This window comes from Tupaia chinensis, unplaced genomic scaffold (assembly GCF_000334495.1).
Source record: "Tupaia chinensis unplaced genomic scaffold, TupChi_1.0 Scaffold144262_1, whole genome shotgun sequence".
NCBI classification, from domain to species: domain Eukaryota; kingdom Metazoa; phylum Chordata; class Mammalia; order Scandentia; family Tupaiidae; genus Tupaia; species Tupaia belangeri.
The window spans coordinates 3,495,996-3,522,277 of NW_006204120.1; the positions used below are offsets into that span (position 1 = coordinate 3,495,996).

General features: G+C 38.7%; 1 protein-coding gene across 1 annotated transcript in view; it reads left to right on the plus strand.

The window, feature by feature from the left end:
- COG3 (component of oligomeric golgi complex 3) overlaps positions 1-25,752 on the plus strand; it is a 68,030-nt gene extending 42,278 nt beyond the window's left edge. The window contains exons 16-22 of the mRNA XM_014583373.2: positions 1,235-1,355; positions 4,065-4,153; positions 4,264-4,398; positions 15,238-15,313; positions 19,244-19,371; positions 20,410-20,508; positions 24,633-25,752. Of these exons, the coding sequence (XP_014438859.2) occupies positions 1,235-1,355; positions 4,065-4,153; positions 4,264-4,398; positions 15,238-15,313; positions 19,244-19,371; positions 20,410-20,508; positions 24,633-24,662 (678 nt within the window). The 3' untranslated portion in view covers positions 24,663-25,752. The remainder of the gene's footprint in view (positions 1-1,234; positions 1,356-4,064; positions 4,154-4,263; positions 4,399-15,237; positions 15,314-19,243; positions 19,372-20,409; positions 20,509-24,632) is intronic.
- The last annotated feature ends 530 nt before the right edge of the window (positions 25,753-26,282 follow it).

The following is a 26,282-nucleotide window of genomic DNA, read 5'->3' on the forward strand; positions in this document are numbered from 1 at the left end:
GCCGCGCGCCGGGGGCATGAGCCCCCGGGGCCGTCTTCCGTGGGCGGGTGCCGTGCCTGCGGCGCCCCGCGGCTCACGAATTCATTTTCTTAATCCTGGACAAATACAGAGGTTTCTAAAATTATAGCGTCATGGACACCGTGTCCGCAGAGCGCGGTCAGCACAGCGGCAGGGTCTCCCCAGCTACCACGCGGAAGGAACTATTAGAACTATTTTTAAAATAAGATTCTGCCTTGAATAACAGAAAAAGGAGAAACATAGGCTTATTCTTACTAATATATAGACTCTCTTGAAATGAGAACTGTGATTACTCATTATTTCGAGATTGCATCAGAGCTCCGAGAGCTACCTTGCATCACAGGACTCTTGTGTGGCTAGGACATGCAAGGGAGCAACAGACAGGAAGAACCCTGAGGCGTGGAGTAGTCAGTGGTCTGGTGGTGGCTGGGCAATCTAAAACAGCAACCCGCATCATATTACAATAAGAGACTTTTTTTTTCCTTTTGTATAAATCTGTCTGATATTCTGGATTTAAAATCACTTTGGCCATACAATGAAAGCCATATTCCCAGCGTAAAACTAGGAAGCCAAGGCAGGTCAGACTCATGCTTATACTTTGAATTTATCTTTACTTCCTGCTCGGTGCTGATGCTAAGCTGTATTGTCTCTTCTCTGTCTGCACTAAAATAGATTTGACTTTTATCTTTCTCAGTATATTGTTCTATAGCCTTTCGTCTGACTAGATTTCTTGGATTTCCTAAGTAGAGCAAATGACAGCATTACTGAGAGTTTGAAGCAGTATTTTTCCAGATAGTTCTATCATGGGGAATATGGATGGTTCTCTATACAATGAAGCCATAAGCTGTAAACCTAGGTAGATTAAAAAAAAAAAATTCTTTTTTAATTGCCAGAGGGTGCATGCACTTGTCAGATAGACAGAGAGGGAGGGAGAGAGAGCACCCAGCTGGGCATGGTCACAGTGAAATCTCTTCTCCTCCGTCTCTCCATCCTGTTGGGAGATTTCAGGCATTGCACACACATGTGCCTGGCATGATGTTTTTCAAGCCACTGGGACCAGGAGTTGAATCAAGGTTGGCCATGGGAACTCTGGTTTCCCTTAACTACTAGGTCATGGGGCTAGTTTGATTAATGTTGATTAGTAACATATGGATTTTATATGCTTCTATTTTGATTTAATCTGTTATTTTATTAATTTTTCTGTCTTGCAATTTAGACTCAGATTGATGGACAACTTTTCTTAATTAAGCACCTTTTGATTCTTCGTGAACAAATTGCTCCATTTCATACTGAATTCACCATTAAGGAAATTTCCCTGGACCTCAAGAAAACTAGAGGTACTTCGTAGTCCTGGCTGGCACAGTTGGGCATGTTTGAGCTGTCCAGATGTGTCAGCACAGGCTGTGGGTTTACTTTATGTTCATCTGCAATTTTTTTTGCATGCCTTTGCTTGCTGAATATGTTATCTGTTTATACTAAGCTAACTGTCAGTATCTTAATTCTTTCTAACTTGGTCTGTTTTCTTTTTGAAGGGAATTTTATATATATAGGCATTTCATTTTGTAATATAGTACAGGGGTACTTCAAAAAGTTCATGGAAAGTGGAATTCATGTCTAAGTTTATTTTGATACAGAATTTGAAAGCTGCACTTTTTTTTAATAACGTGTATTTTCTATGAACTTTTTGAAGAGCCTTTGTATTATCTCTCCTAGAGATTATTATTATCTCTCTTATTTGGCATATATTACAGTAATCAGTGAAAAATGAAAAATTAGTATAATAAGTACCTAATAAATAAGTGTCTGTTAATTAAGGTGATCTTGAACATTGAGTTGAGTTTGTCAGTTTATGAAAATTTAGAATGCCTGCTGGTTAAAGTGGGAAAAGTACTTATCTCACTCTGTAAGAGCTGGATTTTGTCCCTAGCCATTCATTTCTTGGTGCTTATGTGATGATACACCTTCTTCCTAGGTAGAATGAGCATAATCAGCTAGTCAGGATACCTCCATTGGGTGTTAAGATCATTAAAGAAGGAAATGAGTGAAGTATGTATTGAAGTACTTAGGAAATTTTGGACATGCAAGTCTAAATTGCTTACATGTTAGGTGGTATGTTGAATCAGGTGATTGTTAAGTAATCGTACAGATAATAATAAGTGGAAATAGACATCGAATCATCTTGGGAAAGGTGACTCATCCACCCTGATGATTTGTCTTTGATTGAATTAACAAGAGATGATTTCTAAAAGATCAAAGTAGTTACTTTCTAAGATGCTAATCATAAGCAGTTAAAGATATACCCCAAATATCCCTCATTTCCCTTAATTACTCTAAAATTTATGTAAACTTTATCTTAGCCATTTTCAAGAGGTTTAAGCTCTTATGCCTTAAGCCATCAGGCAGTGTAATGAATTAACTTGTCTCTTATGTATTGGGACAATTAAGACAATAGTCACTCAAATTATTTTCTGTGTTCTGTGGTTCAGAGGAAACTCAAATACAGGATTTCCAAGGGTAGCAGGTTTTTATTCCCTAATTACTGGATGTATCTGATAGTGGACTTGATTTAATTCCCTTGAGAGGCAGTATGGCCTCATCTTGCTTGATATTAAAACATAGGAAAACAGTTTACCCTTTTTCTTTCTTCTTCTTCTTTTTTTATTTGCTAGAGGGCACATGTGATCACCTGAGAGGGACAGAGACAGAAAGAAAAGTGAGAAAGCACCCGCCTATGGGAGATAGCCATGGCATGTTCTGTTCTCCTCCCTTCTCCTCTTGGGATTTGGGCACCTCCTGATGTGTTTTTCAAGTCACCTAATCTGGGACTTGAACCATGGAGTTGGCCATGTGGGATCCAGCACCTTAACTACCACACCATCTGCTAGCCTGTGATTTTTTTTCTTTTTAAAACAGGAGCTAGCTTTTCTAGTTTTTGCCATTACAGAATGCATTTTTTTTCTTTTCCCAAGCTTATTCTCATCAAAAGCTTTCATTGCCTCACTATTCTGGTTGATTTCCTTTTTGCCTTGTAGTGAAAGAATGGTGCTTTTATTGGAATTCCTGCCTATTGGTAGTCTTTATTTAAGTGATGTGATAGATCACAGTTAATTTACTTTATTTCATTTTTTTCTAATTCGTAATTTGTTGCTACTTGGTCTAGTGTAGATCTAGTGAGATGTGAGAAAATGAAATATCCTAAAATTTTGGCAAAATTTGGTTTAAAGTATACTTTATCCCCAAGTATTACGAAGGTTGTGTATCTTTTAGAAAAGACAACTGACCAAAAGAGCCTTTTACTAAATAAAGCTTTACTCTGAATACTGAATCTGGTAGAAATTCTTTTTTATTAATGCTTGGGTTAAGGCAATATTGTGGTGTGCACTTACAAAACCAGGGAAGCAAGCATTTCACACTTTGCTTTCTCCCGTCTGGCAAAGCAAAGCGATAATCTTTTCTTACCGTCACTTCATAATACTTGCGATCCTTACTTTCAAGTCTCTAACCTCTCATGACTAACTTTATATCTTATTGCATTTGAACATCAATGAGACCTCTACTTAGATTCTAGTTAGTTTGGAGGTTAAGGGGTAAATATGTCCTCTTGGTGTTTTCTTCCTGGCTGACACATTAGTTTATTCACACTGCTTCAGATGAATAAATTTCTGTGTCAGCCAGGATCTTGACAAAGAAGCAGGGTAAGTATACAACATTTTTTCCCCAAAAAAACCTTTTTAACATCCTAAAAGTAAAATGGTAAAATTTTACAGTGTTGATTACCATTTGTTGTTGTTATTATTATTATTAATTATTTTTGGTAAGGGAATAATTAAGACCAAGAGACATTTTGCAGTTCCAACTTTTAAAAGTAATTCTGTGTGGGTACTCTAAGCCATCCTGCAGCTCATCTCACCCTCATTCCCCGTGAGGACAGCTGCTGAAGAAGAAGTAGCTTTTTGCTTTGTGGTGGTAGAGAACTTGTCTATGTTATACATGGCTTCTCTGTTGAAACTGTACGTGTTCACTGGATGAGTAATTTTGTTTCACAGATGCAGCATTTAAAATCCTGAACCCTATGACTGTTCCAAGATTTTTTAGGCTGAATAGCAACAATGCCTTGATAGAGTTCTTGCTGGAGGTGAGAAGGAGTCTGTTCCATTGGTGGTGGGAGATGAATGACATTCTTTTACATGCCTGGTGGTTTCTAGGCACATAAAAACAGGAGTAAATTGTTACCTTCTTTTTAAGGGTACTCCCGAGATACGAGAACATTACCTTGACTCTAAAAAAGACGTAGACCGTCACCTGAAGTCAGCCTGTGAGCAGTTTATTCAGCAGCAGACCAAGCTGTTCACAGAGCAGCTGGAAGAATTCTTGACAAAGGTATAGACCTTGGTGCTTATTTGGTAAAATCACTTTGCATTTTCCCCTAGAGTTCATTTTGAATGTCTCTCTTGTGCAGAATCTGGCAGAAGGAAATGGTAAGCCCAGGTCTGAATGATTCCATCTGGGGAGTCACTGTGTTTTCTGTTCATATTCTAGAAGCTTTTTGGTTTATAGACTTTTAGATAGGCTTGCAGGGTTTTTAAGAGGGAGAGTGCAAATAATTATAAAGCTAGTTACAGCTGCCCTTGGTTTGCCGCGTTCTGTTTATCCACATCGTAAGTAGTCTGCGTATGGGCTGGGCTCTCACTTTCTCCTGGAGCTGCCTGTCAGCAACCAGAACCCTGTGTATCAGAGTTGCCTGTTACTTAACGTGGGTGATTTATTTTCTCCTTGTTTTACATGTCATGTTTCTCTTTATTTTGCATAAATAATTGAGAAGGAAAGATTTTATATTATTGCACTGTTAATTGCCAGAAGCATGGATTTAAAATAATTTATCTATCTGTCTCCCAAGCTAAATCTATCATTAGGCTAATGCCCCCAAAGAAAAATTCAGATCAGGGCCATTTTTAAATTTTGTTACAGGGCACATGTGCTCGCCAGAGAGCCAGAAAGAGAGAGAGAGAGAAAGAGAAAATGGGAAAGCACCTCTCCCCCCCAGGGGGGATGACCACACCTCAATCCCTTCCCCGCCATTCTTCTCCCAGGATTTTGGACATGCACACATGCCTAGCCTATTTTTCAAGCTGCTGGGTCCAGGACTCAAACCACACAGTTGGCCATGTGAGATTCAGTAGCTTTAATTGCTAAGACCCCTGGCTGGCCTGATTCCTAGCTATTTTTATCATTCCTGTTTCTACCTAACCATTTTTAAACATTTTATTGTTATAACAAAGGATTTTGCTACAACAGAAAGATGTTTAAAAGGTCTTGAAATTAACTTTCATGTATTTATTTATTTTTAAAAGGATTATTTTATTTAACTTTATTTATTTATTTTAATTTGACCAGAGAGAAAAAGAGAGAGAGAGAGCAAGTGAGAAAGCAAGCTGCAAGGTCAAGGCTGGCACCATGGTCGGCCGTGTGGGAGCCAGCACCCTTAACCACTGTGCCACCTGCCGGCCCCAACTTTCATTTATTAAGCCACCTTTGTCTACTCTAGATTGTATTAGAGGACATTATAAAAAGAGTAAAAATATGACAGCTCTTTTTCTTAAATTTACTAGCTAACTGGGAGTACTGTTAAACAAATTGTTCTTTGGTAACTTTTTTGCTGGATCCATCAACACTAATATGCCAGAAGCCTGTGATAAACACAGAAAATACTAATTTTAAAAAATAATTAAAATCATCAAAAAAGCAGATGTAGAAATGTTAAACAGTTCTTCTAGTTATCACTGGTATATGTTACTTGTTTAGTGGATTTTAGTTCATTCATATCAAGTATTTAGAATGCTTGCATATATATCTATCTTTTTTCACACCACAACATTTTTTATATTTAATTTTTAAATTATTATTTTTTAAATTTATTTACATTTAATCACATGTCTTTACAGTATACATTTATTTTTCTAATACAGATACCATGCTTGTCAGTCAAGACAAAGATTATTACTATATACATTATCATCAGCAAATAGCTTCTCATTTTTTGTCTACTAAGCATACTTTTACCAGTTTTTTCATTCCCCTTTCCCCTCCCTCCCTTCCATACTAAACATTTTTTTTTGTCACATTTTATTGATTCACAGAAGATCTTAAACTAAAAGTATGGACAAAGCTAGAATCTAGTGACAAGTGCACTGTAATTTTCTTCTGAAACATTTTTTTCCTCTTCATTCCCCTTTACTAAAGAGAGGTATAAACTAACTTATTTGCAAAAAAAGAAAAATAGGTTAATCTCAATTTGATCTGTTACTTGCATAAAGCCCCAGAAGAATTCAATTTCTGATTCAAGGCCACAGATACTGTTACATTATTGAATTTATGCAAATAACCATTCTGCCAAAAAATAAGAATGATCTCAAATATTTTCCAATTGCAAAGAAAGGGGGAAAAGTTTATGTTTCAATTAAAAAAATTTTTTTTTTTTAACAAATTGCTGAACCTATCAACAACTCAAAAGAAAACAAAAATCCTTAAATTTGGAAGACAAAGCATAGAAGAAAATCAATAATGTTTAGAAAAATGTCATAGAATTCTATTTCACCAGTTCAGTCTCATGTAATCTCTCTATTGTTGAATTTGCAGTGTTACTGTGGTCTGACCTTTCCATTAACATTCAACATTACTATTGATATTTCAGAACTTGTCCCTACCATTAAGTTGGCCTTTTTCTTGGTCCTTTTTTTTGGTTCTCTTATTTGTCTGTCTTTAGTTTTCCTGGAATAGTACTTACTCCCTTCAGAACTTCTTGAAGCTGCTCTGGTGTTGGTAAATTCTTTCAGGTTTTGTTTATCTTAGAATGTTTTTCTCTTTTCTACCCATATGAAGGATAATCGTGCCAGATATAGTTTTTTTGGTTGAAATTGATTTTCACTCAACACTTTGAATGTTTTCCTATTCTTTCCTTGCTTACAATGTTTCTGACAAGAGGTCCAATGTTAGCCTGATAGGATATCCTTTGAAAATAACTTGACATTTTTCTCTTGCCAATTTTAGTATCTTGTCTGTCTGTGGTTTTAGTCACATCCTATGATGTGCCTTGGAAAAGATCTTCTTGGGTTGATTCTATGTGGACTTCTTTGTATTTCTTGGGTCTGGGTATTTGAATGCCTCTCTAGGTTTGGAAAGTTTTCTTCTAGGATTTCATAGAATAGCTTATCAATGGCCCGATTAGTTTTTTCACCTTCTGAGATACCGATTATCCAGATGTTTAGGCATCTAATGATATCTAGTATTACTTGTATATTATTCTCATTTTGGGGGGGTTATTTTCTCAGCCTTTTTGGTGAATTTTTCTGGGTCAGGTTCTGTCTTCTACATCTGAGATTCAATCTTCTGCATGATCTAATCTGTTTTTAATACTTCAAGGGAGATTTTGATTTCCTCTATTATAGTCTCATCTCTAACAGTTCTGTTTGATTATTTTTGATTGTGTGTATTTCTTATTTCAGATCATGAAAGAACTTCCTCACCTGGAACTCAGTGTCTCTTTTCTCCTGCATTTTCTAGAGTTCATTGTCTCTCTTCTCTTGTATCTCTGTTAACTTTGTCACTATAAATACCCTAAATTCTTTTACCTGACATTTCCACGAGTTCCACTGTACTGTCTGTGGATGAGGAAGGACTATTCTTTCTCCTCGGGGGGAGAGGTATTTTCTTGATTTCTCTTTGTGCTGGTTTTTGGTCATCTGTTGGATTACTGTTACTTATCTTTTTGAAGTTAATTGTGAATATTAGGGGCCAGCAGAAGGAGATGACCTGCAATATTTCTGCAGTGCCATTTCCCTGATTCTCACCAAGCAGCCTGCACTTTTGTCAGTGGAACTGGATATTATAAAGACCTCACAGTTCTAAGGAAATAGTTGCAGCTGGGCTGAGCTGTGGGGTTTCAACTAAGAATTCAGATGTGTGTGGGAGATGAGCTGCGCTCACTGCAGATCCTTATTTCTCCCAGCTGCTCACGTTGCAGACTCTCTTCTCTGATTTTTAATCATTTGGTGGTATATTCACATTTGGCTAATTTGTTAGAGACTTCTGCTACTGTAAGATCATATGCTTCACTTTACTGTGATAAACTTCTAGGCCTATTTCTCCTCTATTCCAGTGTTTTGAAATGTAGTATCCACAGAAAGGAATTTTAATTTAGATTTATAAAGATGGTTTCTACCTTTTGGTACCAGTTCAGTAGGGGTTGAGATTTACTATGACCCTGAAAGTATCCAGATATTTTGCTACTGTGTTTCTAGACCTGCCCAGACACTTAATGTGTGGAAGGTAAGAAGGTGAGAAAGTCGGTAAAAGGAAGGAGACAAAGGGAAAAAGACAAAACAAACAAACAAACAAAAAACCCAAAAAACAAAAAACGACCCACAAAAAACAATGAAGAGGGAAAAAAAATTTTTTTAAAAGAAAAAGGTAAAAAAAATGAGAACCATGTGGCATACAGGGCTATGCTCACCTCAGTGCACATGAATTCTGGAATTGGCAAGGGAAAGGAGAGGTCAGAGACAATAGTACCTACAGATTTTTAAACACACACACACACACACACACACACACACACACACACACATATATGAAAAATTTCAAGCAAAAGGGAGAGACAGAGACAGAAAGAAGACCATGCTACCTGACTTTTCACTGAGTGTTGGGCTGGAAGGAGAGCTCTGGGGCAGAGACTTACCCATTAAAGGGGCAGAGCTAGGCCTACCTCAGATGCACATGGATTCTTCTCAACAAAAATTTAAAAGGAAAATGGTAGAAATGTATTTTGCTAGGTTTTAATTTTTAAAAAAAATGCAAGCATTGATACTTTGTAATTTACAGATAAATGATAGTTTTTATTGAAATTATCTTAATGGGACCAGCAGTTAGTGTAATGGCTATGTTGCTGGACTCCCACGTAGTCGACCGCAGTTCGAGTCCCAGACCCGGTGGCTTAAACTCATGCTGGGCACGTGTGTGTGCGTGCCCAAGATCCCGAGAGGAGAATGGAGGAGAAGGGATTGCAGTGTGGCCATCCCCCCTGGGGGGTGATTTCTCGCTTTCTGTCTCTCTGTCTCTGTCTGTCTGGCGAGCGCACATGCCCTATAGCAAAAACCTATCCAAAAAAGAAAAAAAAAAAGAAGAAATTATCTTAATGGAAAACCAGCTTACAGGTTGTAATGTATATTTTGGGGACAGCATCCACAATAATATTGGTGGAAATATTATGGAAGAATATTGTACAGAAGCAGAGCAGCAGAGTAGCAGAGTGAATCTGAAATAAACATTCTAATCATAGATTAGAATGAAACCTAAGATTAAAAAATTGTTTTAGAACAACATAGTTTTCCTAGAAATCAACAGAATCAGAATTTACTGATACTGCTGTTCACCTTAACTTTAGAATAAGTTTGCCTGGTAAATCTGTAGTCATGCATTATAGAAAGCTCTGGATACTCTGAACATTTTAAAAGGAAATGAGGTTTATGGTTGAAAATACGTGTTCCAAGTCTGAATTACGTACTGGTTCTCCACAGACATGCTACACATCTGTCACAGGGGTCCCTTGTGTAGCTCTTCATGGACCTCCTTGTACTCCCTTCTCTATGGATTGGGGTCAGGAAAGGCCTTACCCAGTCAGCATCATTACAGAGAAGCCAGTCTCATTCCAATCTGACCAGTCTGTGGTAGATCATTTGCTATTGCCTCACTTTTTCTCTATTTAATTTATTTTACTTTTTTTTTTTACTATTTTTCTGTGGGGCAGCTGTACTCATCGGGGAGAGAGAATAGAGGGACGGAGGGAAGGAGGGAGAAAGAGAGAGAGAGAGAGAGAGAGAGAGAGAGAGAGAGAGAAAGAGAAAGCAACCTCCCCATCCCCCAGGGATGGCCATGCCATAATCCCTTTTCCTCCATTCTCCTCTCAGCATTTTAGGCATGCACACACACTCACCTGGAGTGTTTTTCAAATTGCCAGGTCTAGGACTCGAACCATGCAGTTGGCCACATGGGATCCATGCCACTGGCTACCCTACTTTTCCTTTTTTAACTCTGGTTCTTCAGTGCTACTCACTGAGTTTTTAGTCAAAATATTTAGTGGATACTACAGCCTAGAGAACTGAGCATCCCTTCTGTGTTGGCTTATTTCAAATTCAGGTCCCTTTGTGTCTTTTTGGTAGAGAGTGGGTTAGAGACAAAGACACTTACATATAAGCACTAGAGTTCACATGTAATCATTTAAGACATTGCATCTTAGAATGTGTGGACCCAACGTTTTTCACTTATTACCTGGCGACTGTTACTAACATTCTGAAAAGCAGAGAAATAATAAAGAGTAGAATAGGGAGTAAAATATTTAAGCCTTTAAAGGTAAAACTCAGCATTATCACCTCTAAGTGCAGAATCAAATGCCTCTTGTTTAGTTACTAGCATTTTATAAGGCAGTCTGTGCTTGTACCTTGACAAGAGATTGTAAGAAAAACATACAGAAAAGAAACAGTATTTCACATTTCATTTGGATGTATGTTTGAGGGACTCAGTATTTGCCATTTGTATATAAGTCTCATAAACAAAATGTCCTCAGCTAATTTCTAGGTTTGGACTGGTTTTTAAATATATGTGTGGGTTGGAATAATAGAACAAACTGTGTTAGTGTATTTGTAGGTTTTCAGAAGACTTGTTTTGCAGTCTAAAAGACATGAGGTATGATTCTCATCTCCTTCCATCTATTATAAATTGACCTTTTTGTTTACATAGCTTCTTCCTGGGCTGTCCTTGTTGAGATGCTTCATTTTCCTTGATTCTCACTACATCCCTGGTGCTTAGGACTTGGAGTAAGAGAAGTATCCTCATTTTGCAAATTGAGAAATGAAAGTTTTGTATACATGAGAAAAAGTATTTCTCTTAGTACATCTTCATCTGTCTGGTTCCTTCCTGATTTTTGGTCTTTAAAAAAAAAACAAAACAAGTACTAGAAGCACATATATGCTCTGTTGCTTAATTTCCTGCCTTTGGAAAAATAATCTTTTCTCTAAGTATTTGAATAGCCTGAGAGAATGCGGCATTTTTCTAAGTGTTGGGGGTAGAGGTAGATTATGAAGACATTTGGACCAGATTATTTTTTATTAAGCTTCAAAAACTATTGATATATTTTTATTGTTTTGGAATTTCATTTTACTGAATATTGCTTGACTCTTAATTGGACCTGGAATGGTAGTAGGTGTTAGGACTCGAATGATAGAAAGAGCGTAGACATCAAGCCAAGAAAGCCGGCCCTCAACCCACTTCTGTGACCTCCTGATGGAAATAATTGACAAATTGGTTTCCAAGTCTCTGTCTTCTTTTTTTTTTTTTTTTTTTTTTTTTTTAAGAGTTTTTTGCTATAGGGTGTATGTGCTTGCTGGAGAGACAGAGAAAGAGACAGAAAATGAGAAATCACCCCCCCCCCAGGGGGGAAAGCCACTCCCCGATCCCTTCTCCTCTGTTGTCCTCTCTGAATTTTGTGCATGCTTGCACATGTGCCTGGTGTGAATTTTAAACTGCTGGGTCCAGGACTTGAACCATGGTTGACTACATGGGAGTCCAGCGATGTAACCATTACACCATCTGCTGGTCCCCCAAGTCTCTGTTTTCTGATCCCTGCAATGGAGAGAGCTATAGTGTCCATCCTTCCCTCTTAAAAGCTGTCATGGGAAACCAATGAAGATCGTATGTGTATAAGCGCTTTGTACAGTGTTGTGTGTTATTGTATAATAAAATATGACATATTAGAGGTGAAGATTTTGCTTTTGTGAAAAACCTTAAGGCATTTTAAAGGAAGTGTAATTTAAGGTTTGTCTAGCTAAAGGTATTTCCTTCTAATGGAACCAGTTTTATGCTAAAAACTCAGACTTACATGTAAAAAATATCTTTCTTTCAAACAGTTTGCTAAAGAATTGTGAGTTTTCTTAATATTTCCTCTGAAGAGTTATTTTTTTCAGTAACACTGTTAATTTAATTTTTTTCTTAATGTAGTTTTCTTGATGTAATAGAATTTGACCTATAAATTTAATTCCTGTTCTTAAGAATTTATAACCTAATGGGAAATCAACACAGAAAAATACATTAACATTAAAATGTATACAGTAATGTCAGAGTGAGACAGTGGGTCTTTGTTCATCCCATAGGGTTTTTAAAAAAAGATGAGGCTAATTGGGAAAATCTTTTGAAGAAAATGTTTCTTGAGGTTTGACTTCAAGATAAGTAAACTTTCTCAGTAATAACTAGAAGTGAATATACAGGTTTGTACTTTTTGTTACTGTTATTGCTAGAGGGCTTGTGTGCTTGTGCGGGAGAGTGGGGTGAAGAATGGAGCAAAGTGCCTCTCAATAGAACCTAGTCATGGCACAGTCCCTTCTCCATTTCTTTATTCTGATGGGATTTGGGGCATATGCACACACACACACACACACACACACACACTCGCTGTGTACTTTTCAAGCTGTGGGCACCACAGTTCGAACCGCAGTTGATTATAAGGGATTCAGCTCCCTTGACCACTAAATTATAGGGCCAGCTCTCTCTTTGTGTTTTTTTTTTTTTTTAATTTGCCAGACGGCACTTGTGCCTGCCAGAGAGAGAGGGGTGGGGTAAGTGTAGCGAGAAAGCACCCCCCTCCATGGGGAATGGTGAAGCTGCAGTCCCTTCTCCATTTCTCTGTCCTTTTGGGGTTTTGGACATGTACGCACACCCACAGTTGGCCAGATGAGATTCAGCCATTTGAACTATCATGCCACTGACTAACACTGACTAATTTTTTTTTTTTTTTTTTTGGTGCTATAGGTGCATGCACTTGGCCAGGGAGAGATGATGGAGAGGGGGAAAGTGAGAAATCACTCCCCAGGGGACATATGGGGGGGAAGGACAGCCACACCACAATCCATTCTCCTCTTGGGATTTTGGGCACACGTACATACTACTGGGAGTGTTTTTCAAACCTCTGGATCTGGGATCAAGCTGCAGAGTCTCAATGTGGGATCCAGTGCCTTAACCACTGTGTCACCTTCTAGCCCCCCAACCTATGTATTTTTTTCTCTTTTTTTTGAGAAGTTTTTGTCTTAGAGTACATGTGCTTTAGGGTGCATGTGTTTGCTGGAGAGAGAGAGAGAGAGAGAGACACAGAGACAGACAGAGACAGACAGACATAGTGAGAGGGAAAGTGAGAAATCACCCCCCTGCCCAGGGGAATGGCCACACTGCAGTCCTTTCTCCTCCATTTTCCTCCCAGGATCTTGGGGCATGCACACATATGTGTGTGGAATGATTTTCAAGCTACTGGGTCCAGGATTTGAACTGTGTGGTTGGCCATGTGGGAGTCCAGCGGCATAACTGTTATGCTATCTGCTGGCCCCCGGTATTTTGTTTTTTTAATGTTAAAAAAATTTGTAAACAGTCTACATATGCTTTTATGAAATTGATTAAATTCTGGAGCAATCATAGGAATAGTAGGCAGCCATTACAATTAAAATTGTCAGACATGGGAAGATGTCCTGAATATAGTTTTAAGCGAGGAATAATGTTTATGGAGCGCTGTGCTTCCATTTTAGTCTATGCATACACATCACTGTATTTATAATTTTACATTGGAAAATATTTGGGATAATAGACACGTTTTTCTTTTAGCATTGTCTCTAAATATATGTATGATTTGTTTTTAAAGCTGTATCTCACAGTAAAAAAATAAAGGCATTGGGAACCAGCAGTTAGCGTAATGGCTATGTCGCTGGACTCCCACGTAGTTGACCGCGGTTCGTGTCCCGGACCCGGTGGCTTAAAACTCACGCCGGGCGCGTGTGCGTGTGTGCCCAAGATCCCGAGAGGAGAATGGAGGAGAAGGGATTGCAGCGTGACCATCCCCCCGGGGGGTGATTTCTCGCTTTCTGTCTCTATGTCTCTCTCTGTCTGGCGAGCGCACGCACCCTACAGTGAAAATCTCTCTCTCAAAAAAAAAATACATTAAGAGGAATTGAGTAAGAGGAGAAAAGGTTGATATTTAAACACATGGGCAGCTTAAGCAAAGGCCTAGAGTAGTCCAGGAGAAAAATTAGAAACTAGAAATATGTAGAGAGAAAGAAAGCTAGAGAGATCTGAATTACCATTATACCTTGTATAAATATCTTCTGTCTAAATATTTGTGTGTGTGTTTTTTAAATGAGAAATCAGAAGAATTGGTGATAAAGTTTTTTTTTAAAGAATTATTTTATTGGACTTTATTCTATTTATTTATTTATTTTAATTTGACCAGAGAGGGATAGCAGTGGGGGATGAGGGGGTGGGGCAGAGTGAGAAAACAAGCCTCCAGATCTAGGACTTGAACCATGGTTGGACAAGTTGGAGTCCAGCGCCCTTAACCACCATGCCACCTGCTTGCCCCGATGATAAAGTTTTTCTAATGCAACTTTCCAGTGAGGCTGAGGCCATGGGCTTGACCTTTGGCACATGCCCATCCATATTTTAATGAATACCATATGCAATTTCTCCTCCTCACCCTCCCCTGCCACATCTTATCCCTTTACAATTTGCTATCTTAGGAACAGTCTCATGTACTTTTTTGGATTTGCTTCTCTTTGTTGCAGCTGAGGAATGAGAAGAGTATCTAAAAGGTATCTTTTAAAGATACCTTTAAAGAGTATCTAAAAGTCTGTATCTTTAGCACTCTTGGTCAAGCGTGCCTATCAATAGTATTTGAAAATCTTGTTTAATGACTTTCTATCTTCCTATGATACGGTAAGGAAAAGGATCCTCTCCATGTATAAAGATTATGTCCGGTTGGGGTGACATTTTTCTAACGACATAAAATGATAATTTAATCTTGACAGAATAGTCCATTTGAAATACCTGCTTTGTGTTGTCATTTCTCTAAGGCTTCATTTTTGTCTTTCTTCCCTAAAATGTTTCAGGCAGAATTGCTCAGGACTTTGGTAGATTTCTTGCAAAATAGCATGCCTTAACATCACAAAAGAAGTTTTGCTGATAAATGTTATTAGCTGTAAAGAATTATGAGATACAATGCATTTTCGTTTGGATTGCACATTTGATTATTATTGTATTTTAATAGGTCTAAAGAGTGTTTTGAATCCTCTGAGAGCAGTACTAGTTTAATTCATCATGAGTGAAATAAATTTTTTTGTTTGTTTCTTTTGCTAGGTTTCAGCATTAAAAACAATGGCCAGTCAGGGAGGCCCCAAGTATACTCTGTCACAGCAGCCTTGGGCACAACCAGGTATTCAACTTTTACTATTTTAGATTCCTTTTATAGGATGTTACTCATTTGTACTTATATAGTCCTTGCAGTGGCAGTTTGGAGTTGGTTTCCTACTCGCTCTGGGTTACTACGATCTGAGTTAATGTAAGTTTCAGTTTGGAGCTGATAGGTCTTTTTTTTTTTTTTTTTTTTTTAGGGGTTTTTTCTACAGGGCCGGGGTGCCCCCCAGGAGAGAGATAGAAAGATAGAAAGCGAGAAATCACCCCCCAGGGGGGATGGCCACACCACAGTCCCTTCTCCTCCATTCTCCTCTCGGGATCTTGGGCACACATGCACACGTGCCCGGCGTGAGTTTAAGTCACCGGGTCCGGGACTCGAACTGCGGTTGACTACATGGGAGTCCAGCAACATAGCCATTACGCTAACTGCTGGTCCCTGAGCTGATAGGTCTTAATTGGCTAGCACTATTTGCATCTCAATAAGTATTCCAAGGAAGTAAGAATTACAAATTCTTTTTTACCAATTTAAAAATAAAATGTGGCTTGGATGGAAACACTTTGAGTGTGCTGATTTCTGTGTACCCACTAGTCATTGCATTGAACTTTGATGCAAACTCTTTGTTAGATGGGATGAAATTATGGAGAGAGTACACCTGTTTTCAAGTATATAGAGAAATATTGGGTTACCATTTGTTCCACATTTTATCTAAGTTGCATTCCTCTGTTGACGATTTAGAATGTTTGGGGGAAAAATTGTAAGAATCGAGATGTCAGTTGAGGGTTGGCAGGCAGTATCGTTATCTGATTGGCAGATACATTTGAGATGTTTCCAGTTTTACTCTTTTTTAAATGTAATTTTTTTTTTTTTTTTTTTTTTTGTGTGTGCTAGAGGGTTTTGGTTTTGTTTTTTTGGGGGGAGATCTTTAGCATTAGATGTTAGACATTTAAAAATCACAGCCATGTGGGTTATTTTAGGTACATTCTATGACATTTTACATTGCCATTAAAACATTTTGTTAATTGATATTTCTGGCCAACCCCTGCCCCGTAATTGTGATAGAGATCCTTTGAAGTCAAAAAAGGGCAAATGGTAACAAAGTCACTGTTTTAATTATAAGTAAGCTGTTTTCAAGTGGGAGGGCAGCTTTTCACATATAGTGAGAGAATGATTTTGGCTTCACATCCATAAAAACTGGGTGGTCTATACAGGCACCTAATTGGGAATCAACTTTTTAATATGATTGGTTTTCTGTATTGAAAGAATGTTAAGTCTGTCAAGTATTCATTTTCTTTGGGAAAAAGGATTCGAGCCATTCTAAGCTTCCCAAATTTTCAGTTATTATACATGTATCAGGTTAATTTGAAGGTGAGTCAAGGTCTGTAAATGCAGTAAATTATCAGTTGTCTTTAAAAGGATGACAGGATTTTATTTTAAAGGTTCCTCATGTGAACTTAGATGGTGGAAATACAGGTTTGAATTGATTTCTTTTATTGCAAAGTAAATATTATAACGTGCTTTGGTTTACTGTGATAGAGACAGTGAACTTTCTACTGTCTAATTTTAAACATTTGTATTTTGTATGAGATTGAAATCAGCAACATCTTTGCTGAAAGAGAGCACATAGTTCGTTCCAGAAAATCGGATTCTTTTACTGACAATGCTGGAAATTGTAATCACAGCCTGGCCTGGTGTTAACCACCTATTCTGATGTCTCACAGTCAAGCTGACTTTTCAGTCCGAAACAGCGTGGCTCTTGAAGGAGTTCTGATGATCTCTGGATTAAGGGGAGCCTTTGGCTCACATTTTCAGTTGCTTTATAGGGCTTACTTAGAAATAGGAGCTGATTTTTATTTTGAATGTTTGTGTAAACAAAACTCTTAGGTGCAATAAATCTTTCTTAAAATAGGTAGAAACCAGTAAATAGGCATGGGCATATTTATTACAGCTAATCCCAGGGGCTTGATGCATAATTAATGAATTGTTCTTTCCCTTTTGGAAAACCCACTCTCACAGAATAGGGGCTGTCAGTTTCTTAAGTGGAATTGTAATAGAATTCATAGTGTTAGGTATACTGTGCTCTTAAACGTTACTAGAATTGTCATTAGTAAAGCAGGAGTAGTCAAAAGGAAGCTGACAGGACAGATCGAAATAGGGCTTGCATTTTGTCATTTTAACCCATTTTGTTTCTAAGTGAGGCGATCTTAGTGAATATAGCAGTAGTAGTGCAGTTTATCTTAGAGTTGAATCTTCTGTCCTATTTAGCCACAGTGTAGGTGTCAAGTTGGTTTTTCTTGATACGTGAAGCCCATACTTAACTGTCAAAGAGAGATTTTTGGGCCTCTTGGTGTAGGAGCATGAAGGCCTGCCTAGGACGTGTCTTGGGACCCTCTGTCCTAGAAGCCTAGTGTAACTGGTTCATGCAGCTTCGGTGAGCTTCTGAGGAATCATTTCATGATTAGCATCCAGGAGAGTAAATTTTAAGTTGGATCTAATTTGTTAATTTACTCTGGGAAGTATACCTTTTTAGGGATTAGAGAACAATTTACTCATTAGCCTTGTATGCCCTTTTTCTGAAAACTGATGTGAGTGATCCCTGAAGTATCTTAGTGATGGAAACGTGTCTTGAAGGAATTTTCATCTATTTTATGAAAAATGAACAATTCCTGGATTGTTCGTTCATTCTTCTTGAGAGTATTAGTGCTTTCTTGTTCTGCTTTACTGCAGCCCTCCTCAGTTAAAAACAATTTTTTAGATGGTATTAAATTTGAACCACGAGAAGATAGGAAGTTAAAAGTAATCCTATTCTCCACCTCTTAACTGGTCCTTCTCCCAAGGTAATTCATATTACAGTTTCTTTCCCAAAATTGTTTATGTATGTACCAGCATATGTGAACTAGAAGTTTTACCCAAATGAGATCGCACTATACTCATTGCTTTTTTTCACTTATTAAGTATATTGGGGTCCTTCCTGTACCAGTTTATCCAGCTCTATCTGGTCTGCTTAATGCATGCATAGAATACATCAATACAGAGTGTTTTATTTAGTAATTCTATTATGGATATTTAAATTATTTTCAGTTTTTGTTTTTCATATGCTTTTTAAAAAGTCCATGTATACATGTATTTTGGTATTTCGTGAGTATATTCATAGGGTAAATTTCCAGCAGTGGAAATGTTAAGAGCAGAGTATGTGTATTTTCAGTTTTGCTAGATATTAGTTAATATCCCTCCAAAGACATCAAACCATTTTATACTCCCATCAGCAGTAGACCAATATGCCTATTTTCCCATATCCTTATCAAACCTGGATATCTATAATTTTAGTAATTTTTCCCCACTCTGTAAATATCTCTTGGTTAATTCGTGTTCTATTAATTATGAGTGAAGTTGAACATTTTAAAAATTATTATATTAATCCTCTTTGTAGATTTCTATTCTATTCCCTTTCTTATAATACCATATGAGAATGTAAGAAAGGGATGTTTGACTCCACTTAAATACATATACATTTTCTGAATGATCTAAGGAAGATGAGAGAATCTCTTACTGTGAGTCAGTTCTCAAATGAATAAGCTCATTCACTATGAAACAATTCTTACTAGTGTCTCTCTTTGAAAGTGACTGTTTTTCTTTTAAACCTTATCTCTTATCTCCAGATTCCAAAGACATATATTACAGCCCCCTTGAATGTCCTGAAACACACTGGGGAGTTCTTTTGCTTCCTTAGCCTTTGGGATTAGAATTTTATATGTAGTGGCTAAAAAATGAACATGTGTAGGATTTGTGATTAAACTTGATAAATAAACAAGAAAAATGAAAGGAATTCTTTGGGGAAATAAAGATTCTTGTCTTTTGCTATTTTTCTCTCCTTTTATTCTCCCCTGAGTTGAAATGGAAATCCTTCTTCTCTTTCTCTTTGTGACGCTAACGAGGTTAATTTCTTTCCAGCAAAGGTCAGTGACCTGGTGACAACTGCCTATAAGACAATAAAAGCAAAGCTGCCTGTGACATTGAGAAGTATGTCATTGTACCTATCCAATAAAGATACCGAGTTCATCTTGTTTAAACCCGTCAGGGTGAGTGTCAACGGTAATTTATTTGAATGTTAGCCAATGACTTTAAGTGTTCATACCTCACCTACTATTTTATTCTCCCTATAGACATTTAAAAATGTTGGTATATGATTTTTTTTTTTCAAGAAGTTTTTGCTATAGGGTGCATGTGCTCATCAGAAAGACAGAGAGAGATAGACTGAAAACGAGAAATCACGTCCTGGGGGGATGGCCACGCCCACGCCGCAGTCCCTTCTCCTCCGTTCTCCTCTCGGGATCTAGGGCACACACACATGCACCTGGCGTGAGTTTAAACCACCAGATCCGGGACTCGAACTGCAGTCAACTACATGGGAGTTCAGCAACATAGCCATTATGCCAACTGCTGGTCCCGGTATATGGTTAATAATCACTGTGATTCTTGAAAGGCTTACAGAGCCTGCATCTGTCTAATTTTATCTTTTTAACCCCCATTTTCACTTTGTCTCTTTTTTTTTTATGTTACCATTGAAAGTAGAAATTAGTAACTGAACAAAAACCAGATACTTACATTCCATGTGCTCAACACTTGGGAGAGCAGCATTCTAGGAGTTATGTCCATTTTACTGGTGAGAAGTGGAAATAAATGGCTTGCAGTGGCCACCAAGGGATTAGATGTCAGAGCAAATTTCGGACTCATAACTTCCAGTTCTGTGTTGAGCTCACATCTTTACCCAAGGCATTGGTTGATTTTTAAAGTGCATTTTATGTGCCTGGGAACTTTATTATCTTTTGTGTAAGAAATTGCTGCTGAAGACTTTTATTCTCTGGAGGGACAAGGCTTGTTAGAGTTCAGTTTTTCCAGGAAATGTTATCAGTTAAGTCTTCATCAGCTTGTGCTAGCATGTGAAATACGAAGTGCAAATTATACATCTTTGGTGGTAATCTCATGAAAGATACATTTCTTCTACTTGTCTTGGCAGCTACCATTGCGATTTAGCATTCCTAGTGCTTCATGTTCAAGACAACTGTGTATGTTTATTGCAGCTCATTTAAAATGGTCTCTTTCTGTTTCTTTCTAAGAATAATATTCAGCAGGTCTTCCAGAAGTTCCATGCTCTGTTAAAGGAAGAGTTCAGCCCTGAAGACATCCAGATCATTGCTTGTCCGTCTATGGAACAGGTAATTCATAGACGGAAGATCCTTCTTAGTTTCATGCCCCCTAAGGTGTTTTGCTTAGATAATGTCTTTGAGCAAATACGCTTTTAGTTTTAATTTAGAAAATTGTGCATGATTGGGACCAGCAGATGGCATAATGGTTACATTACTGGACTCCCATGTAGTTGACTGCGGTGGCTTAAATTCATGCTGGGCATGTGTGCGTGTGTGCCCAAAATACCGAGAGGAAAATAGAGGGGAAGGGATTGTGGTGTGGCCATCTCCCCCCCCGGGGGAGTGACTTCTTGCTTTCTATCTTTCTGTCTCTGTCTCTGTCTCTCTGGCAAGCACATGCACCCTATAGCAAAAATCTCTTTTAAAAAAAGCTTATTGTACATTATTTTATTCTGCTGAGCAATAGAAACTTTGAAACTTGCTCTCTCAAATTTTGGGGGGATAGTTTTAGAATTTTCAGTTGCTTTTTAATCCTTTCTGATGTTAGAAATTTGTATATTTAGTATGAATGACCTATTTGTGAAAGATTTAGTGACATTTCACTTGCTGAATGATTTTGTTTGAAATATGCATAATAAGAACCCAAATTTCAAATGTAGAAAAAATATGGAAGCTATTCTAGGGATTAAAGTAGATGCTAGTAGTAATTCTATTTTTTTCTCTTGTTCCTAAACTCAATAAAACTAAATATAGGACCAATCTGTGTTTATCATCATTCATTTATTCAATTCAGTTAACACATTTTTATGGCATACCTCTTATGGATTAGGAATAGCTTGGTGCTGTGGAGAACATTTTATTTCTGGTCATAATTTTAGTTAGCTTAGAAATTCAGTATATGGTAAAGATTAGTGAATTTGGGGGCAAGCAGTAAGCCGAGAGCCTGGTTGGAGTGGGTAAAGGACTGGAGAGAGGACCTAGAGACGGTGAGTGTGACAACTGTAATGGGGAGGAGGAAGATGAGAGGGTAGCTGGAGGGAGAAATGGGGTCATTTTTTAATTGAGAAATAATTCATATCCATAAATTTGACTCTTGTAAAGTGTAGGCTTCAGTAGTTTTTAGTATATTTACAGAATTGTGTAGGCATCACAACTAATTCCAGAACATTCTTTTTACTCCTGAAAGGAACTTTTTAGTCATTAGCAAATTCCACATTCCCTCTTTCTACTAATTTACTTTTTGTTTCTATGAATTTGCTTATTCCGGCTGTTTCATTACATGGAATCATACCATACATGTCCTTTCATTACTGGCGTTTTCATATAGCATGTTTTCAAGCTCATCCATGATCCATGGTGTAGCATGTATCAGAACTATATTCCTTTATATTGGTGTATATATAGTCCTTTGGATAGATGGTAATTTTTTTTTTTTTTGAAGGTTTTTGCCATAGGGTGCATGTGGTTACCAGAGACAGAGACAGTGAGAGGGGAAGTGAGAAATTATTTCTGCAGGGAGTATGGCCATGCTGTAATCCCTTCTCCTCCTGGGATTTTGGGCAAACATGTACATGTACCCTGCATGATTTTCAAGCTGCCAGGTCTGGGACTCGAACTGCGGTCAGCCATGTGGGGGTCCAGTGCCTTAACCACTACACCACCTGCTCGCCCACAGATGGGTAATATTTTAAAAGATCTCTCTGTAGTTGTAGGGTTGTATACTTAAAATACTTTCTGTAAGTCATTTCTATGTGGCTACCTCTAGCTTGATAGGTACTTGAGTTTGGGTTCAGTATTTAAAGACCCCTCCCTATTTTATTTCTTTATTTTTAATTGGATTAAAGTCTATTTCACTTTGTCATCCAAATTTCCTTTTTCTCCAGTCATAGTCAGTTGGCTGAATGTCGATGTGTAGAGTAGCTGGATCATACGACTAAGTCAATATATGGCAGCACAATTTATTTTTTAAGTTTCTTTTATGTGTTCAAACTTACAGGAAAGATTCAAGAATGGTATAAGGAACTCCCACATACCCTTTACCAAATTTACACTTTGCCCCATTTGTTTTATCATTCTTACTTTCTCCTTTTCCCTCTTTTCTACCCTCTTAAATTAATTGAGAGGAGGGTGGGAGATAGTGCTCACTTGTTCCTAAATACCTGAGTGTATTTCAAGGGCACAGGAAGTCCCCTTCCACCCAGGAACAGCTCTCAAAAGAAGAAATGCAGTGCTGATGCTGTTACTTAACCCACAGTTCACGTGTCCTCAAGGTCCCAATCGCGACCTGTATAGCTGTATAGACGTTTTCTCCCAGTGCAGGCCCAAGTCCAGATTCAGCCTTGCTGTCTGTGTCAGGCCTGTTTAGGTTCTTTTTTTTTTTTTTTTTTTTTTGTTTTGCTATGGGGCATGTGCATTTGCCAGAGAGACAGAGAGATAGAAAGTGAGAAATCATTGCCTAGTTGCGACGGCCACACTGCAGCCCCTTCTCCTCCATTCTTTTGTTGAGGTTTTGGGCATGTGTGCACATGTGCCAGGTGTGAGTTTTAAGCTGCTGGGTTCGGGACTCAAACCGTGGCCGACTATATGGGAGTCCAGCAACATAACCATTATGCCATCTGCTGGTTGGTTCTTTGGGTTCTTTTAACCTATAATGGTTCCACAGTCTTTCTTGATCTTGACAGCCAGTGAGTCTGTAGACTGTCCCTCAACTTGGCATTGTCTCTTTCCTTGTGATTAGATTGAGGTTTTGATTCAGGAAAAGCACAGAGGTGATTTCGTATCCTTCTCCTGGCAGCACACATTTATAAAAGATATCAAAGGTGGTGATTTTAACTACCAGACTAGATGGACTGTATATGAGGGTTCAGTGCTGGGTTCATTTATCTGGTGTTCTCCAGGACCTGGTGATGATCTGTCATTCCCTCTGTCGCTGTGAACACCCAGCTCTGAGGTCCTAGCCTTCCATTATGGAGTGGGAAGTTGTTTCTGTGGTCATTTGGAGTTAGTGTATGAACTGGAATTCACTCATTGTGTCTGTTCTTGTGGGTTTAAGAAAGGCATTTAGGGCCAGCTGGTGGCCTGGAGACTAGATCCCCCATGGCATACCAGGTCTCGGACGTGGCAGCTTGAGAAACAAGCTGGGTGTGAGTGTACATGCATGTTTGTGTGCGTCCGCGCGCCCAAAATCTTGAAAGAAGGGAGAGATGGAGGAGAAGGATCGTGGCATGACCATCCCCCATGGGGAGTGCTTTGTTGCTTTCCTTCTCTCTCTGGTATTTCCCCTCTCTCTCTGGCAAGTGCATATGCCCTCTGGCAAGTTTTTTAAAAAGTCATTTAAAGAATACAACTTGGGGGCTGGCAGGTGGTGTGATGGTAAAGGGCACTGGACTCCCACATGGCCAAGTGCGGTTTGAGCCCCTGACCTGGCGGCTTGCTTTCTCACTTTCTTTCTCTCTCTCTCCCCTTCCCTCTCTTTGGTTAAATTATAAATAAAGAGAATACAATTTATATACAATTCTCCCCAAATATTCTGCATAGCAAAAGGTGCAATTGATTATGTAGGTGAATTTCTGCGATTTCTCAGTGTGTGTATGTACTTTTAGCCATCATCCTCACTGACATTAAATGACTCGAGGTCCGCCTGGGTGATGGAGTGTAATTCCCCACAGCGCCGTTAGTGCTCAGCGCCCAGTGGCTGCCTCAGGAATAGACCCAGACTGTGGGCCAGTTTGTATTTTATGGCCATGTTTACAGGTCTCTTAAAAACCAAAATCCCAGGAGGAGACTGAAGGAGAAGGGATTGGGTTTTGGCCATTCCTTTGGGGTTGATTTCTCACTTTCCCCTTTTCTGTCCATCTCTGTCCCTCTCTGTCTCTCTCTGCTGAGTGCATTCCCCTATGGGAAAAACCTGGAAAAAAAAAACAAAACTTTTTTCTCATTCTGTATTAAACACTCTATCAGGTTTTCTTTCTTTTCTTTTTTTTTAAGAATTGTTTTATTTAATTTTATTTATTATTATTATTGTTTAATTTGACCAGAGAGAGAGGGAGGAGAAAGTGAGAAAGCAAGCCACCGGTTCCAGGACTGAATTGTGGTCCAGGGCCTCAACCATCATGCCACCTGCTGGCCCCACCTAGTTTTCTGCAGAATGGCTATTCGCACACAACTAACTTGGCTTTCTTCCTTTGTTTCAGCTGAACCTCCTGCTCTCCGTTTCTAAATAAGCTTGCCACTCTGATTGTGCATGCAAACGGTGGGGCTGAGAAGTCTTGTAGCCTGAGGACACCAAGGAGGACTAGGACACTGCTCAGTGCTGACTGCAGAACGCTGTATAAGCAGAGTGTTAAAAGATGGGTGTTTCCCTTTCAAAAACATCAAAATGCCAAAGATTAATCAGTGAGTGGTGATAACTGCCTTGTTTAAATGTCCTAAATGTAAGTTTTTAGGAGGTTAACTGTGGCCAGCCTGCAGTGAGATGCTTCTCTGGAAAACATGTGCAATGAAAATAGGTTACAGTAAGTAGTGCAGAAGAACTTTATGGAAATCTAGCCAACTAGAAAGCTTCTAAGGGTAAGATTTGCTAATATGCGCAACACTGCAATACTTTTAACCACCCAGCATTCCACGGTGACTGTTTTTTTTTTTTTTTTACTTCCAGAGATGTTATTTCTACACTCTATTTAATGTAATGTTTCTCCTATCATTTTGAAGTTTAGTTTGGACTACTCCAAACACATTCTACTTTCCTGGGAATTCAGGGTGTTATCTCTGTGTTTGATGTGAAAGTAGTTTAAAGATGCAGGGAGCTCATGTGAGGTCCCAGTATCTGTGCTTGCATTGCTCAGGTGAAGAATGTTCAAAAGCGGGGAGCTGCAGCCCCTCCTGATAGAAATGCACGCGCTCTTTAATGAGGATCTTCATGGGAGAATAGTCAGTGTTTGCGAGTGGGAAGTACCAATGAAGGTGATTTAAATATGGCGCATAAAGGAGAGAAGGAAACCTGATGAATAGTGTATCTCGTGAGCAAAGGTTAGGGTTACCAGCCTCCGTATACTGCCTTTGGCCTTGCGGTTCTTTGAAAAGCGAACACTTTGCCGTCCCCTGTCTGTTCTGTGCTGTGAACCAGCCGTGTGAACTCCAGCCCTGTAACAGCAGAATACATTTATCACCAACATGGGGATGCGAACACTGCCCACACCTCAAACTACCACACTGTGTCAGGGCTCATAAACTCAATGATGCACATCTATGCATTGTCCTGCAAATTCTTATTTCCTGATTGATTGGTTTTTACCTCTAGTGTTATAGTATGTGTAGCCTCCTACCTAGCTCAGAAACACTTGTGAGTTATTCAAATGCTGGTCTAGAGATGGGACGCTCCCGAGAGTTCTGGACTGGAGCCAGTGGGCCCGGTGGTGCAGTTGGTGCCTGTGACTCATTCTGCACAACGTAGGGGCCTTTCTCCCACCCCTAGGACAGATGGCTCCACCTCATGTAGGGAGGTTACACATCTCGGTGTCTGCTGTTTCTAACGGGTCACTTGTTTTTCACTCCGCTTGAACTGGCGGCCGACGTTGCTTGATAGGGCTTTAGTACTCTCTGTGTGGGGAAAGTAGGAGGTGAGAGGGTCCATATTCATTCTTTGCCATGAAACGAATGCATTGGGAAGGTCGTATTTACTTCCACTTACTGTTTTAAATACATGTTTAATGAAATAAACGGTAAAATGTCCAGTTTTGTGTATTATATGTACATTCAATTTTTAAATAGCAAATGAGGGCATGATTATTGTACAGTACCATGACTGATTTAATTTGATGTACAGAACAGAATGTGTTCTTAAG